At 36.2% G+C, this 15,679-nt stretch overlaps 1 protein-coding gene across 3 annotated transcripts in view; it reads left to right on the top strand.

The window, feature by feature from the left end:
- Positions 1-5,742, top strand: part of khdrbs2 (KH domain containing, RNA binding, signal transduction associated 2) — an 83,518-nt gene extending 77,776 nt beyond the window's left edge. For 2 of the 3 annotated variants that reach the window (XM_016668461.1, XM_016668462.1), the window contains exons 11-13: positions 771-846; positions 1,881-1,941; positions 4,198-5,742. In XM_016668461.1, the coding sequence (XP_016523947.1) occupies positions 771-846; positions 1,881-1,927 (123 nt within the window). In that variant the 3' untranslated portion in view covers positions 1,928-1,941; positions 4,198-5,742. Of the gene's footprint in view, positions 1-770; positions 847-1,880; positions 1,942-4,197 lie in introns of those variants that run through there. The other variant, XR_001661405.1, reaches the window with a different exon arrangement.
- Positions 5,743-15,679: the final 9,937 nt, after the last annotated feature.

The following is a 15,679-nucleotide window of genomic DNA, read 5'->3' as shown; positions in this document are numbered from 1 at the left end:
TCCACTTTAATTTAGTAGAAAACACTAGTTGAGAAAAATGTTAGAGAAAAAAATAAAAATAAAAAGGTATAGATCAATACAAAAAAAAACTTTTTGGTTGCTTCTGTGCATCAATGCATACGTGACTTTGTGATATTTTATACCCACTTTGACAGCCAATGATTTAAACAATTCTTTTCATTATCAGCTCATAGCTTACTGTAAAGAAAAATAGTTATATAACTGAAAAATAATATCTAGCACCAGTGAGTCACTCATACAGTAATTCATTGGTCTGATACTGATCATAAAATAAACTCTTAGTGGAGTCCGTTTTCAAAAACTAGGCTCAGAAACACAATCAATGTCAACAAGATGTAACATAAACTCTTCTGAATATAAATTAGCACTAAAATCAAATATGTGAAATTAAAATTATTTTATGATTATCTCTAAAATATTCATTAAATATTCTGTCGAATCTCAGTATTAATTCTACTAAATTGAAATGCTTTGTCATTCCTGCTCCTGAAACAATGCGCTAGTTATTAAAACTTTGTTAATGTCATCTGTTTTGATTCATATACATAAAAAATGTTACTTTAATAACAGAGATGGGTGTTATAGTCCTCTTTCAACCAGCTGCCACGGTAACGGAAGGGCAGCGCTGTTTTACTCTATGCTCAATACATCCAGAGCTCCTTCCTGCACTTCCTCTTGGATCTTATGCATTTAGTTTTGACCTAAGAGTTTTTGTACAATTGTCTTTTTGTGTGTGTGCTTTCATACAGGGCACAAAGACGACACATTCAAGATGGAAGATCCCCTTCACACATTTTCATCTTCATCCGAAGAGAAAATTCTTGGGTAGGTGTTCATTGTTTCGTAAGACACCTTCAGTCTTTTGTTGACTTGTTCCAATTATTTTGTAAGCTTAATTAATATTTAATCGAATGTCTCTTTCGTTTGGACTTGAATGTGTCATGTTGCCACGCAGACTATTTTTCAAGGTTGTTCTCACTTATTGGAAATAACTGTGTGCCACAACAATACAACAATGCTCCTTATTGTATAAAGTCTGAGGAAGAAAACAAGTAAAGAAACAAAAAAGCTGCTCAGTGAGGGAAATAACAGAGCTTGATACAAAGACAACACAAATAGAATAGATGTCATTTATAGAGGATTGTTTGTCAAATATGTGTTTGCTAATTGCTATAAAAAAATAAGACAAAATAAAGGATTTAAATGCCTAAACTACAGTTTTCAGCTCTTTGTTGATAATTCCTCTGTGACTTGTTCCTTCAAGTTACTGCTAAAACTTTAGTTGCACCTGCGTTTTGGAAGTGGTCCATGCGTCAGTGCATGCCAGAAACACTGTCTGCTTCATTTTCATAACAAACCTTCCTCCAACAGCAAATCACCAAAAAAAAAAAAAAAAAAACATCCACAATTTGCCACGGATGTCCATGGATTACTTTCAACTGAATGCCGCAGATAAAACTCCTCTCAGATACAAATAAAGTAGTATAGCAAAAAAATAAAATAAAATTAATAAAAATAAAACAGGTTTTATTTTTGTTTTGCACAAAGAATACATCCTAAGGTGCTTACGGTCTATGGAGCTGGCATTTCATCACTTTGCCATCAATCCATGCATGCACTCGGCAGTGATTCTTGTCCATTAGGGCAGGCCTGGCCAGCAGCCTCGGGCACAATAAAACACTGGCAGCTGTTTGTTTTGTTCCCTTGCCAACTCTATCTCCTCTGGCGATGTTTTTGAGATGTCACACCAACCTTAAAAATACGCACAGTGATATTTAATAACAAACCGCTGTTGCAATTTTGTTTCTGTAAAGGATAAACTACGGGCTCTGTTTTTGTTAATTTGTGAATTTAATCAGACGGAGACAGAAGCAGACTTCGGGGGAAAATCCAATGTGAGACATGATGGAAGATCCACAGGTAAGGAAGTGAAATCTAAAATTCCTTCCATTATTATATCAAAGGAGCTATGCATTCTATGTATTTTGAGCAGATTAAATCATGATCAAGCCATGCCACAAGCAGATTTGGAATTAAAATGACTTTTGTTCAACCAAGGCATTTTCTTCACGTAGAAGAAAAAGAGTTTAAAAATAGATTGTAATTTTTTTTTTATTTAAGCTAGATAAAAACAATTATTCAAAAAATAGGCAAAAAAGTAAATCTTTATTATTATTATTATTATTTTATAACTTTAAAGTTGAAATGCATCCTTGCCGTTACCCTGATCTTAAGCTCCCACCACAGATTATGTTACGCTTAAGTCAGAATTGGCTGGGCCACTTCAAAGCGTTCCAATCAGAAAAGGCACGTCGGTGAAATTAAGACTAAGACTAAGTGAGTTTCTGTTTGGATGTGTGGGAAGACCCTTAAAAAGCGAGACACCACTCATGCAAGAAGCTCTTCAGACTGTAGCCACTGGATAGTCCTGATATGACCATTGTTTCAGATTTATTTGTTTCTTTCTATAAACTTTCCCTTCAAAGAACATAATCCAACAACCAAAATTTGGTCTCATTTCTATGCAGATTCTTCTGTGGAGCTGTTCGTAATGACATGTCCTCTGAAGGCAAAATGAAAATAAATATGTATGATTGATAATAAACCTCCCACAGCTTGAGCTAATACCAAGACATTCTGTGGTCATGTAATGACACCATCTGCTCCTGGGTTCAGACTGGCTGCTAGAGAGCGAGGCGTTCTCAGTGTGCAACGTTACGCACTCGCCAGTTTTGCTAAGCAACTGGAAACAAATAGATGATGCCTGCCAAGTCTTATGCTGAGTGTTTTTATTTCCTTTAATAATTGCACCCTTATTGCTCATAACAACATGATAAAGGCTTGTTTGCAAAGGTTTAGGTGAGAATGAGGAGCTGTAGCCCACCTCTGTATCCATTTCAAGGACAAGCTGATTGTGTCGGGCTAAAAGCTGCATCTCCAAACAAAAGTGTCACCCTGGATGTTGTACGTTAGCTGACAGATTATAACCAGGGGATTCGCAAAGAGACAGCCAGTGGATCGAGGGGAATTACTGAGCCGCAGTTGATGCTCGCCCAGCCCAAATGTCAGACCCGAGGGCTCAGACTGCTACAAACCAAGGATACAAGTGTTATTTATCATACCCGTAAAAATAAATTGGGAAAGATTGTTGCTTTTTTTTTTTCAGTAAACATTGTAAACCATTATTGTAAAAATACTAAAAGAGATAGGATGGCCTTGGGAAAATATGCTAAATTGTTGTGTTGTCTGTAGTTGGATTGGAAAATTATGTCAGGTTATTAAATGAACAAATGATGCAATTAAAAGAAGAAATCTAATCTAAATAGTCCATTTTGAACTGTTTAAACAAAAATAGCCAGGGGTATACAGATTTACTCTTCATATATGTATTTTTAGATCCCTACGTGCAACAATGTGAAAATGCAGGTCACTGTTGTCACAGAGGTTTGTTTCTACTGATAGTACCAAGTGAATGTGATAGTAAACAACTGTGATCATTACAAAGAATCAACTTTCCATGTGATCTGTTGGCTTTAGTAAATACTATGCTGGACAAACTACTTCTGACAGATTGCAACATGGATTCTGAAGCATTTCATTTGGTCTGATAGACATTTTCCCCAAGAACTACCATTCAGACAAACACATTTCTCAGTTGTTACAGAGTATGTGCAAGCCTTTTGACATTTTTTTTTTTTTTTTTTGTCTAATTCTTTCTCTTTTTTTTTTTGAAAACAATCTCACATGCTGTTTTTGTCTTCTTCCTTGCTGGTGTTGGCTGGAATGATGCTGCTGGTATATACTGTCCTGCAGCTCATTTTGAGGCTAACTGGTTTGTCTGGCTCCATCATCAGTGTGTCAGCCTGGTCATCATTCCTGCCAGTTGTGGGGAAACATGTGGCAGTTTTTCAGATCCTTGCAGGATTTAGTTGGTGCCTGAAAATGCAGCCTGGCAATTCCAGCCCGTCACAAACTGATTTCACACGTTTCTGTTCCCGAATTATCTCAAAACCTGTGCGTCATTCCCGCATACGGCCGATGACTTTTGATTTCAGCAAGAATTTGAAACAATTACATGAATGGCAAAGGATTTGTGTAAATATATGCAGTGAATTTTCTTCTGCCATGTGCCTTTCATGCACCACATGTTTATCTCCTCTCTGTTTTGTCTTACAGGCGTACTTTGTAGGATGGGTTGAACACCTGGTGGACTATAAAACTTCCAAGTCTGATTGTTATTGGCATGGACTATAAAATGTCCTCTGGCTATATAATTTTCATTTCTCCTAAAATCTACAGAGTTTGTATTTGTAGCTTTGAAGACACAGAGTTTTATTGTTTTCGTAAAACTTTACTTTGGTTGTCCTAAGATAAAATAGGGAAAATTACCATGGAACATGTTAACACTTTCTCAGTAAATCCATTTATTACAGGGCTATTGGTGTGAAATTCACACCCGATTCCAGAAAATAATTCACACAAATATATTAAGTTATGCGAAATAAAATTGAACGACACAGCGTAAGTACTAACAAAAAAAGTATTTTTAGGCTAACTTCAGTTTTTTTCCAAAGATGAACAGTTTGTTCTCTGGTGTAATGACTTAACTGGAATATGATGTTTGTTATGAGGATAATTTTATGTGAATAGCCTCTTTAGAAATATATTCACTGAGAAAGACATCGATGCATTTAATGGTTATTTTACAAGTTATTATTGTCCTCTGCTAATTTTATTTTATTTTGAAAATCCTGATTATTAAAATGGTGAGATGTTTTCATCTAGCGTCTGCTGTGATTTCAGACCTGACCGACTGCACCCTGTGTCTTTACCCCAGTTGTTGTAATAAATGGTACACTTAGGGCTGCCAACAGGAACATGTTAGTTCATTAAGTAAGTCGAGCCCACTGCCAGCGTCCTGGCCAAATGTCACAGCCAGTTTACAACCCTGCCGGTAAATCCTCCTGCTGCTCCGTAACAGCTTCACTTCTAGTCCTTTCCCTGGGTCTTCATAATGAATGACGCTCTCTGTACCTCTAAATATGGCACACGGTAATTAACGGCAGAGATTGATAGAAGCAATACAAGGTCACTACTGTTCAAATAAATGTTCACAACCGACTCCCTTTTGAGTTCCTGTGTTCAAATTTAATTCACAAAGCAGCTTTTCAGTCGCCTTGTGAAGCAGGCACATCAAAACACGTTTGATGTGCCTAACTTGCGATATGATCTGCCTCACGTTTGATGCGGACAATCATCTATTTATTATTGTTTTGGATGGAGGGGGATTTCATACATCTACACAAGGTATCCACCCCTCTCCCTCGATATGATATGTGCTTAATTCATTTGCCTCATGACACACTCCACACAGCCTGTTAGGCAGTATGGCATTTATCTCCCTCGATATTACTTGATCTAAATCCTGAAAGCACAAAGACACTAAAAGTGGGTCAGGATTTAGGCAACGTACATTGCCTCAACACAGTGTGTAGCGTTAACTAACACACTGCAGCTTTCTCCATCAAGGACAAGTACCTGAGCAAACTCAGCTCTGTTTGGACGGCTGCTCGATGAGCCAGAATAGAGAATGAGGGCTTATGATCACCAGAAGTCGAAAAGGGCCTCTTCAGCATCACGGCACTTCTGACAAAATGATGTCTGTGCAGAGTCAGAAGAGTCTTTGGTGCATGTGGGTGATGTTTGTGTCTTATTTTTCTTTAAAAAATATTTAAAAAAACCTGACATCTAAGTCAGGTGACAGACAATAAGGATTTACTGCTTGACTCGCAATTTTCAGGAAGATATGAGAGCAAATGTGGACAGAATACTGGGTTGCATTTAAGCTTAGCTTTTGCAAATGTTTGCTTTTTCATTTTTGTCCAGAAGCCTCATTAGAGCTGTTTTACAGATGTGATGAGTTCTGACATATTGAGATGCTCTGTGCAAATGGAAAAGCTAAGCAACAGAATTGCACAAATTACGCTTTTGACTAACAAAGGGGTGCAGTGCAAAATGTCTTCACATATGCAGTGTTTGTTAAATATCCTGGAAGAAAAACGTTATTTGTAACAAGATTAAAAATATTGTTTTAAAAGTGTTCCTAACAATACCAAGAATTGACTAAAAGGAAAAAAATAAGATATTATTTGAATGTTAAATGACTTGTATTTATTTTGTTGGTGTAGGAGGAATCAAATAATAAATTATAGATATTCAAATCAGAACTCTTCATCCTGCTTGTTAAACAAAGCAAAGCTGAAGTCTATTCATATCTGCCTAATTCTATAATATATTGTAAAATGTATGGATGATATTTTTGTTAATATAATAGAACTTGTCAGGAACTCCAAGATTTTGTTACAGTACATCAACACATAAAGCCAGTTCCTTGGACATGTGGATGATAAAAACTATTAAGAAAAAATTAAAAAGCAAGTTTAGAATTAGGAAACTTGTGAGATGTCGCAAAACGGATTATTTTCACTTAAACTTCTTTTAGAAATAGGTGTTAGATATGACGGCCTTAATAGATGTTATGTTGCTCAACACAAATTAATCAGATTCATATTTTCACCCTTCAAGTTTTGGTTTCAAAGGACGGAATAAAGAATTACTTCTGAACACATTTTTTAAGGGGCATATAAATCATTTTTGCAAGCTTTCCTTTTTGTTGTCATTCGGAGTTGAGGAAAATCCAAAATGACATGATAGGAAAAAAAACACAAAGGCAGCAGAGAGTTGAAGAAGAGTGATGGTATTTTTTTTATTTATTTATTTTTTTTACAAATGCCAAATTAAGAAAATTTATAACATAATAACCACCCAAGACAGAAATTGGGTGAGAGTGACAAGTCTCCAGCAAGAATAAGAATTCATAAAGTTAAGACTTTTATGGGGATTTATCCAACAAGGAGAACAAAGTCAAGAGAAATGTTGTCTTAGAGGATCAGGTTGGAGACCTAATAAAATGGAACCCCGTGCAGGTATTTAAAAGTGCTCCATTGAGAACCCAGTCTCCCTATAATTTGCCACAGTAGAGAATTAACATTTGTGACAAAGGCTGCGACTGGAAGCGCTGAAAGTTCACCCTGACCCACATTGTGGTTGGATGGGCACAAGCCCCAGAAACCTTGTCGCAACAACTGTCACCAAAACATCCCACTTTATAATACTAACAAAAGCATCAGTTTTCCGTGACATTGTCACTTCAAGCTAATGGCACACATGTTGTGGTTGTAAAGAAAGTTGAAGAATTGATAAACAAGTCTTCAATTGGCAACAAGCAATCTTTTTTTTTATTTTTTTTCCAATCAGCTAAGACATGGGAAACAATTTGGTTGCTGAAGGTTGGAGCTCATTAAACAAAGAAAACTCATGGAGGGAGTAGTTTTATAATTTAGGCCAATGAGCTGGCTTCAGCAGACATTTTGTACTGAAACTGTACATAAGTGAAAAACAAACCAAAAGAAAGCTTTTCCTGCTTGATAAATTTTAGGCTGACAAAAAACTGCTGCAGCGGCCTCTCTGGTCTGGCTGTGCTTTTTGTCATTGCAGGGGCATGAACTGTGCCTTGTCCACCTCCCTCAGATTTGTTTCACTTCATTCTTTTAAGCTAAATGGAGGGTTATTTCACAATCTTGAGGCACAACTTGTCTCCTACAGTGCGGACTAATCCGTCCTCTTCACCCGTTTGCTTCCACTGATCGTACCTACGTTCCCTGCATTGAGGATTTTAGTAGCAAAAGCACTGACTAGATCCTTTTGTCTTTGACACCCGGGGTCACGTTAGCCGAATATTTTCCATCTTTGCCGTTTTTTTTTTTGTTTTGTTTTTTTAAACGTTGATGGAAAAATCTGTAGGCCATCTGTTATTTTGACAGAATACAATTCACAACCCAGAGCACTTGGTGCAGACAGACATTTTCAATGTTACACACAGAGTACATGTAACTAATTCAATCAAAAACAGATTCCCATGAGGGGATCTGAACATAATCTCTGGACACCGTCCTTAAAAGCATCTCACTATCCAGGAGCTGACATTATGTTGAAGAATTATGGAGGTTTTGGAGCGCATCCGTGACCACTACACTAAAACTGCTGCAGCTGAACCACTGGTGCAAAAGGAGCGCATGCTGCAGGATTTCCTCCTAATAAAGCGGGTGTTTGAAGAATGAGGAATTCCCTTGTTCAGAGAGTCTATTTCAATTGTAGAAATGCTTCCTGATTTAAAAGCTTTGGCTGAAGAGAGGCTTATAATTCCAGTCTCTAGCATGGCAGCAGAGCGTGGGGTTAGCCCCCAGAAAAGCATCAAAATTTCCATCAGAAGTAATTTGTCTGAGGCAGAGGCAAAGTTAAAAAATATCATAACAAAAGCCTTTGTAGCAAGTTTGAAACATCTGATAATGAACAAGCAAATGAGGACTTCAACTTCATGCAGAACATGAGAAAGTTATTAGATTGTGTCTTCAGGCCGCAGAGGGTGAATGTTCATGTTGTAGGTGCAATTATTTCATTTGTTTGGACTTACTGGGGCCGTAGTCAGAGGTTTAGTTATTTTGGAGGAAATGTTACATGTGTTCATCTGCTTGATGTGTGAAAGCATGAATTTGATTCTCTGTTAAGGCTGAATATTAAAATGAATGAAAATTAAATACAACAAAATATATAATTTTCATTTTAAAAATTGACAGGTAAGCAGAGTTTATGACGAGATGTTTTCAATCCTGCCAGTCAAAAAATAAAAAATAAAAAATCTATTGCAGCTACTGGTGCACTCACTTATTTGATATTCCTGTTAAAAAGCTCCTTTTTATACTGACTGCTTGTTTTTAAGTAAAGTGCAAATATTTTTCTGTCAACAGAAAAGTGCTCTTAAAATTATCTGCTTTGAGAAATACTGGAAAGGTTTCTTATGATTTATAGGTTTTATAGTGTTACGGTCTCAAACTATGATGAAGTTTTCCCTGTAAGGTTTGAAAGTGCTCATTCTTACTTTGTTCTTTTTCTCTTTTTTTAATGTATGAGAAATACATACACTTGGTTGTTAAATTGCCTGTTTATTGTCTTCACATGTACATGATAAAGTTATTGGACACTGCATATATTGATTTTATAATTTAGGGAAATTTGAGATACATCTACACAAAGTTTTTATTTTCATTCTTCTGTACTGATTTTCTTCTATATTGTGAATGCCTTGAATTTTTTTTTTTTTGTACGTTTTTGTAATTTAGAACCACAACCTATTAAATTTCAATTCCAAACATGCGAACATGGTTGTCTACTGGAGCTTGTTGCCTAATAAACTGTACAAGGTTAACACTGTGAATGAGTTGCTTTTATTTTCTGAGACTATGCCATCGTTTTCCTATAAATCTTTTTTTTTAGGTAATAGATGTGCAAAATGTGTTGTGTTCTAGGATTAATTGTGTGAACATCTCTCTGAGCCATGATTTCTGAATCTCCCTAAATGGAAGATTTTTCTCATGCATTGTGCAGATAATCTTCTTAGAAGAGTTTTGTATTTAGATTACAAATCAAGTCATTTATGAATAAAGATTATGTGCTCTTTGGCAACTGTGCTGCTGTAAACCACTAAGGGATAAGCACAAAGGATGCTTGTACGTGCCAAAAAATATTAGCTAATTATGGTTTTCCATCCAAATCTTACGTATCTGAAAGGATCGGACAAAACAGCGTGTCTGGTTGTGTGCATTTATTCATTGTCCCATCACCCTGCATTAACAAAATGGTTATGTAAGATGTTTTTTTGTTTCTTTTTTTCTTTTTCAAACCAATTTAAAATAAAACATTCATGATACATTTATAAAATCCAGTATGCAATAAACACTGCATGTGGAAAAAGGTCTAACCCACAGCACTTATTCTTTTTAGAGGGGAAAAAAGACTTCTGAATTTATGAAGATCTACAGAAAGAAAAGTGAGAAGGCTCTATCAATTTTTAAACAGTAAGTGAAATAGCACAAAGGCTCTGGTCTAGAAGTTTAAAGAAAAAGAAAAGTGCTGTTTTGGTTTCCTTTCATCTGCAATGTGGTCTTCAGTTTAGCCCTCGGAAGCTACCTATCATATGAGCCTCCTTATGATCAGTGCTGTTTTCCGTCTCATTTACTTGTTACACAGAGAACCAGGTCTCCCTGTAAACACAAAGTAAATGTATCAGACTCATTATCCCAGACAGGGGGTTTCAGTAAGACACCCCAAAGTCAAATTAGCTCAGAAGATGAAGGCACTGCCGGGATTTCAAGTCAGTGCAACACGTCGTAAGAGATCAGTGAAGCACACTTATTGGTGTCAGAATTTGTTCAAGTCACAAATATCCCTAAAATTATGGGAGGATTGTTCTGCTTAGATAAACAAGACAGGAATTTACTGAGTTATTGAATTTTAAAGGACAAAGCAGTCAATTCGCCACAGAAACAGTGAGCTGTTGATTCAGAAAATTGTCAGTGAAGGTCATTATGTATCTTTTTGCGCTTCAGTGAAGAGCATGCTTACAAATTAAGGGACAAGCGACGGAAATTAGGTTAGCGGTTACATCTTCACAACAGAGGCTCTCGGTAACAGGATATAAAAGCGAAATCCTGGAGATTACTAATCCATCACGGCTACCATCTTTAACCTAACATTAAAGATTTTGAAAACATGCAGGCGAAGACTAACTTTCCTATTTTCAAACAGAAAAGCCTGCATGGCTGTGATTTGGGCGAGAGAATGTTGCGCATGTGATGCAACGTTAGAATTGATTCAGTGCCAACCAGCGCACCTCAGTGATGTCTGTACCTGAAAACATAATCAATGTAACTTTGATGCAAGCTGAGGATGTGAGAAAATACAATAAAAAATAAAAAACTTATATATACTTCAAGGAATATGTTGTCTCCACAGGCCAGTCACATTTTTTACTTTTTTCCAGATCTTCTGCCAAGCTGCTTAAAAACAAATCAATGTTACCTTTTGTCTAAGGAATGTAGAATTGTAATTGAAAAGTTTAAGGCGAAAAGAAATCCCAATAAAGACGACTACTGATGTCTAAAAGTGGGTCAGATGTGGAAGGAGTCAATCAGATGGGCTGATCCAACCTTACTTTCATTGCTTTTGTTTAGGCAAAATTTAGACGAAACTGTTAGGAAAAAAAAAAAGTATTTTTTCTGGGGGGTGTTTTAAATAGATATATAAAAAAGAAAAAGCCCATGGACGACCAGTGCTTACGGCTGACCAAGCATACCGTACAGTTCTGTACTCAGGTCAACTTTATCTAGTATTAAAATCCGTTTGATGTTTTAATCAAACAAATGGTGGAAGCTTTCAAATGGTGATGTTGAAGCATGAATTAATTGTGATCTTACGACATTTTTTAGACAGCTGAGATCAATTTCACAAACCAAACTAAGGCATGGTTATTAACTGACCTGAAGATATAACAAATAGCAATTTAAACATAACCTTTCTGACAGATGAAATATCTCAAAAGCAGTAGATAATCAAAAATAAATGAATAAATTGTAGAAATCTCTCATTCTGAAAAAGGTTACAAGGCTATTTCAAAGACTTGGCAACATCAATGACCCAAAATAATCACAATCCACAACTGGAGAAAATATGTTCAGTGGTCAAAATTACCAAGAGAGGTCAGTCAACCAAAATGAATTTAAGAGCACAAAGACGATTTAACCTCACAAAACAACCCAGAACGGCATCTGAAGTACTGTGGATGCCGTCGGTGTTCAAGATTTAACAATAACAAAGAAGATGGGCAAAATGGAAAAAGTTTCTAAACCTTTTTTTAAAACTCTTCAAAAGAAGAGCAGAAAGGCCTGTGTTAGTTACTTCAGCCAAAAAATCATCTTCATGATCCCCACAACTTTTGGGAAAAAAACAAACAAACAAACAAAAAAAAAAAAAAACAGAGGACTGATGAGAGAAAAGTGGAATATTCTGCAAGGTGTGTGTCTTATTACCTAAAACAAAAACTAACACAGCTTTTGGTCATTTTTAATAAACTGACCATTATACATACAATCACGATGGCAATAGTGTGACAGGTTGGGGCTGCTTTGACTCCTTCAGATCTGGACAACCTGGCATAATTGATTGAATCATTAACCGTGAGCTTAAGGCCAATCAAATTTTGCCGATGTAGCAGGACAATGATCCAAAGCACTGACACATCCACAACCTTTGGATGACTCAACAAAAAAACAAAACAAAACAAAAAAAAAATTTAGAGAGGTTTTGCCTCTAAAAGGCAAAACCTCTTTAGAGAGGCAAAATTCAAATGTCTTTGGATTTTTTTTTTTTTTTTGCACAGATCTGATGCAAACTAGGGTTACTGTATGTATAGTTAGGAGCATTATTTTTGCTGGAGCTAAAAAAAACAAAAAAAGGTCAAAAAACATTTTGCTAGTTAACACATTTCAGAATTGCCATGGTGAAACTGAAAAGCCTTTTGTCTTACTCTGAAACCACTGGTTGAAATCTGCACATGTAACAGGTCCTCAAAGCAAAGTCACTGAGCTTGAGACAATTATAGGGTTTGGTCAACAGCAGTACTTTGTCGTGACTGTTGCTGGAAAACCAGCAAATACGAAAAATGCACAAGAGCAGTAAAAAAAAACAAAAAAAACTGAACCTCCCTACGGGAAACCAAAGCTATGAACCACAAGAAAAAGATTAACCAGTGCAACTACAGAAGAGAAAAGAGATGGTTTTCCTCTCCACCCCATCTGCTCTCCATCTCCAGATTGTTCTCAAAATGATTTATTTTTTAATAAATGTTCAACAGCAGGTGGGATTCAGTGGAGGAAATAATGTCTGTCAACCCGAACGGCCCAAAGGTTTGTTCGTTCTCACAATGATAAATCACGTACCTCTCAAAGCACAAAGCATTGACACGTTTAACAAAACTCCCATGTCTTGATTAAAGAAATACGTTTTGTCAGCAGGCACGTTTTTGACAAAGATACAGAGCCAGAAGCTACAAACAGGCTGTTAAAATGGAAGATCTGCTGCGCTGTGTTCATTTTAATGCTTGCACTGGTGAACATTGAAGGTGATGATGTGAGAGACAATGCATTTTAACTCCCTTTTTTATCTGCAATATACTGACGATGTCTCAGCATTGAAAATGAGCGGTGAGAAAAACTCTTCTGGATCCATAAATCTTCGGAGGACAGTCTGCTGGACCCGAGTGAACTCTTGCTCATCTATTTGTCAACCTCAAAAAGGAAATTCAGAGAATTGCACTAACCTTTGGCTGCTTAAACCCCCATCTTTTATATTCTTATCTACCATCTGACCAGACTGCTAATTCCATGTTAACACAAGAAGTGTCAACAAACTCCTGCACCCCTGCTGGTTAAAAGTGCAGACTTTCCACTGGTTGATTGTCAGCGCCATTATTCCATTGCCCCTCACACCACCTCCTATGTGTCTGCTTATGCAACATCATCCCTTAGCAAGGAGCTTTTTGTTTCCCACTTCTCCTTTGATGTGCCACCATTTGCTTCAGATATGTTTTTAATATGTGTGACAAAATCCTTTCAGCTGGAGGTGCAACAGAGTGAGAAAAGTGTTTCCCTTGAGCAACACCCACCATTCAAAGCGAAAGCAGCTCAAGCTATTTTTGAACATCATGTCAACCCGTAATTTAACGTGTTTGAGTTCATGATGAAACCGCCAATAATAACCACTTTCAAGTTGCAAAAGCAAGCAAATGGGAGTGATATTTTTTCTGTTTTAATTCATTTTTAGCATTTTTTTTTTTTAACAAAAAGAATTGCAGTTGCTGTGTTTGAGAGCGTCGATTGTAACACGTGGATTGATAGACTTGAAAGTCTGTGGGGTTGTCTGGTACTTTGTTAGACTTGTTCAGCAGTCAGGGACTCCCATTTCTTTTTTTTTCTTTTTTTTTTCTTTTTTATTCTTTTGCATTTTGAAGCTCTACATAAAAGCTTCTCAAGATCCAACAGTGCAAAATGTCAATTCTTACTATTTTTCAGCTGGTCTTAAAATTTTAATCAGAGTATATCGGAGTTGCTGTTCAGATGTGAACCATGTGCACCTCTCAGTTCATCAAAGATATGCTCACTATGTGTCCCTAGGTTCACAACTATGTAAAAGAAGCTGGCATTTAGTTTCTGTGCTACTCAGCTGTGGAACAAACATCTTAAAACCTGAGATGTGCAGAAACTGCTGGTTTCTTTAAATCAGGACTGGAAACATTGCTACGTTATGTATATTTCCCTTGAATATTAAAGAACACTTTAAGATATATATATATATTTTTACATCTTAGCAATTTATTTGTTTCTTTTTATGTGATGACTACATTTTATAAATGTATTTCTTATTGCAAGGCAGCTTTTCTTTATGTCTTTTCCTCTATTTACCCGTTTATTACTTTCAAATACATGTCTTGTGCATGAATAGTACTAGACAAATAAGCCAGTCTTTGCTTGACTTGCCTAAAAGGATTAAAACTATTTAACTGAAAGGATACTCAAAGTTAACTGTGAAAATGTATCACTGTACATAGTGAATTGCTTGTCAATGCAGTTTTGGAGATCAGTGTTTACCAAAGATGCTTTGGTGAACGATAAGAGAGACTAATGATAGCTTTCCAATTACATTTATTTTAGCTGTAAAGCAGAGAGTCATATCAGCGCACACTCATAAGAAAATAAGTTAGAGATCAACAGCCTTGGCAGTGTATTTTCTTCTCATTTGTCAAATTAATACTAAAAATAAGACTCAAACATCTTAGTACAGATTCATCATCTCAACACAGGTTGAAATTGAATATCATAAAATGAAGATAAAGCACAAGCTGTGGCAACAGTGATCCGGTTTAACAGGAATGCGATATTCCAAATAAAAATGTATTGAAGGGATTTTGTGGAATTACACAAATTCAGATAGTCAATTCATGGAGAAAAAAAATGCTATTCATATCTTGTACTTCTGCAAATTATTTCGGTCCACCGTGTTAGAACTTCAACAAGACACCACAACAAAATGTAGCCGATCATAATCTTATCACCAGGACAACTGTTCATTATCAGAGAATCCCCAAAACATATTAAAACAGTCAAGTTGTACACAAACATACAAGGTGAATTTCAGTTTCATTATCTGTTTCTGCCTATCCTCAGCATATTCTTAACTAAAAGGAGGTTAAAAACATTTAGTTGAACGTAGATGCTATGACTTGAATTACAGAAAACAAATTCAATGACAATTTCGTCTCACTAAGTATACAAAAATTAACATGAATCAACAAAGGTGGTGTTATCAAAGCACAGCAGCTGAAATATAACTAAAAAACTCTAAATGTAGCTTTCCTGCTTTTTCAAACCATGTTGTGCTAGGTGAGGCTGCTTACTGTGAACAGACTAGTGATTTTAATATAGACTAGAGCAGAAAACATTTTTGCTCCAAGCTTATGGTCTGCAGGAAAAACCTTTCAGGATGACATTTCATACATCAAAATCATTATTTTGTTTATTGCAGCCATCATAACCCCAGTCATAATGAGCTAGAAATGGTGGCACTATCCCCCCCCAAAAAATGCTCCTAATAGTAGTCTTACAATACATTTTGTTGCTTTCACTATCTGTTTTATCTCTTCTTTTAA

This window comes from Poecilia formosa, unplaced genomic scaffold, assembly GCF_000485575.1.
Source record: "Poecilia formosa unplaced genomic scaffold, Poecilia_formosa-5.1.2 Scaffold15, whole genome shotgun sequence".
In the NCBI taxonomy this organism is placed as follows: domain Eukaryota; kingdom Metazoa; phylum Chordata; class Actinopteri; order Cyprinodontiformes; family Poeciliidae; genus Poecilia; species Poecilia formosa.
Note: the sequence above shows the minus strand (reverse complement) of the source record. Positions and strands in the feature narration are given on the sequence as shown.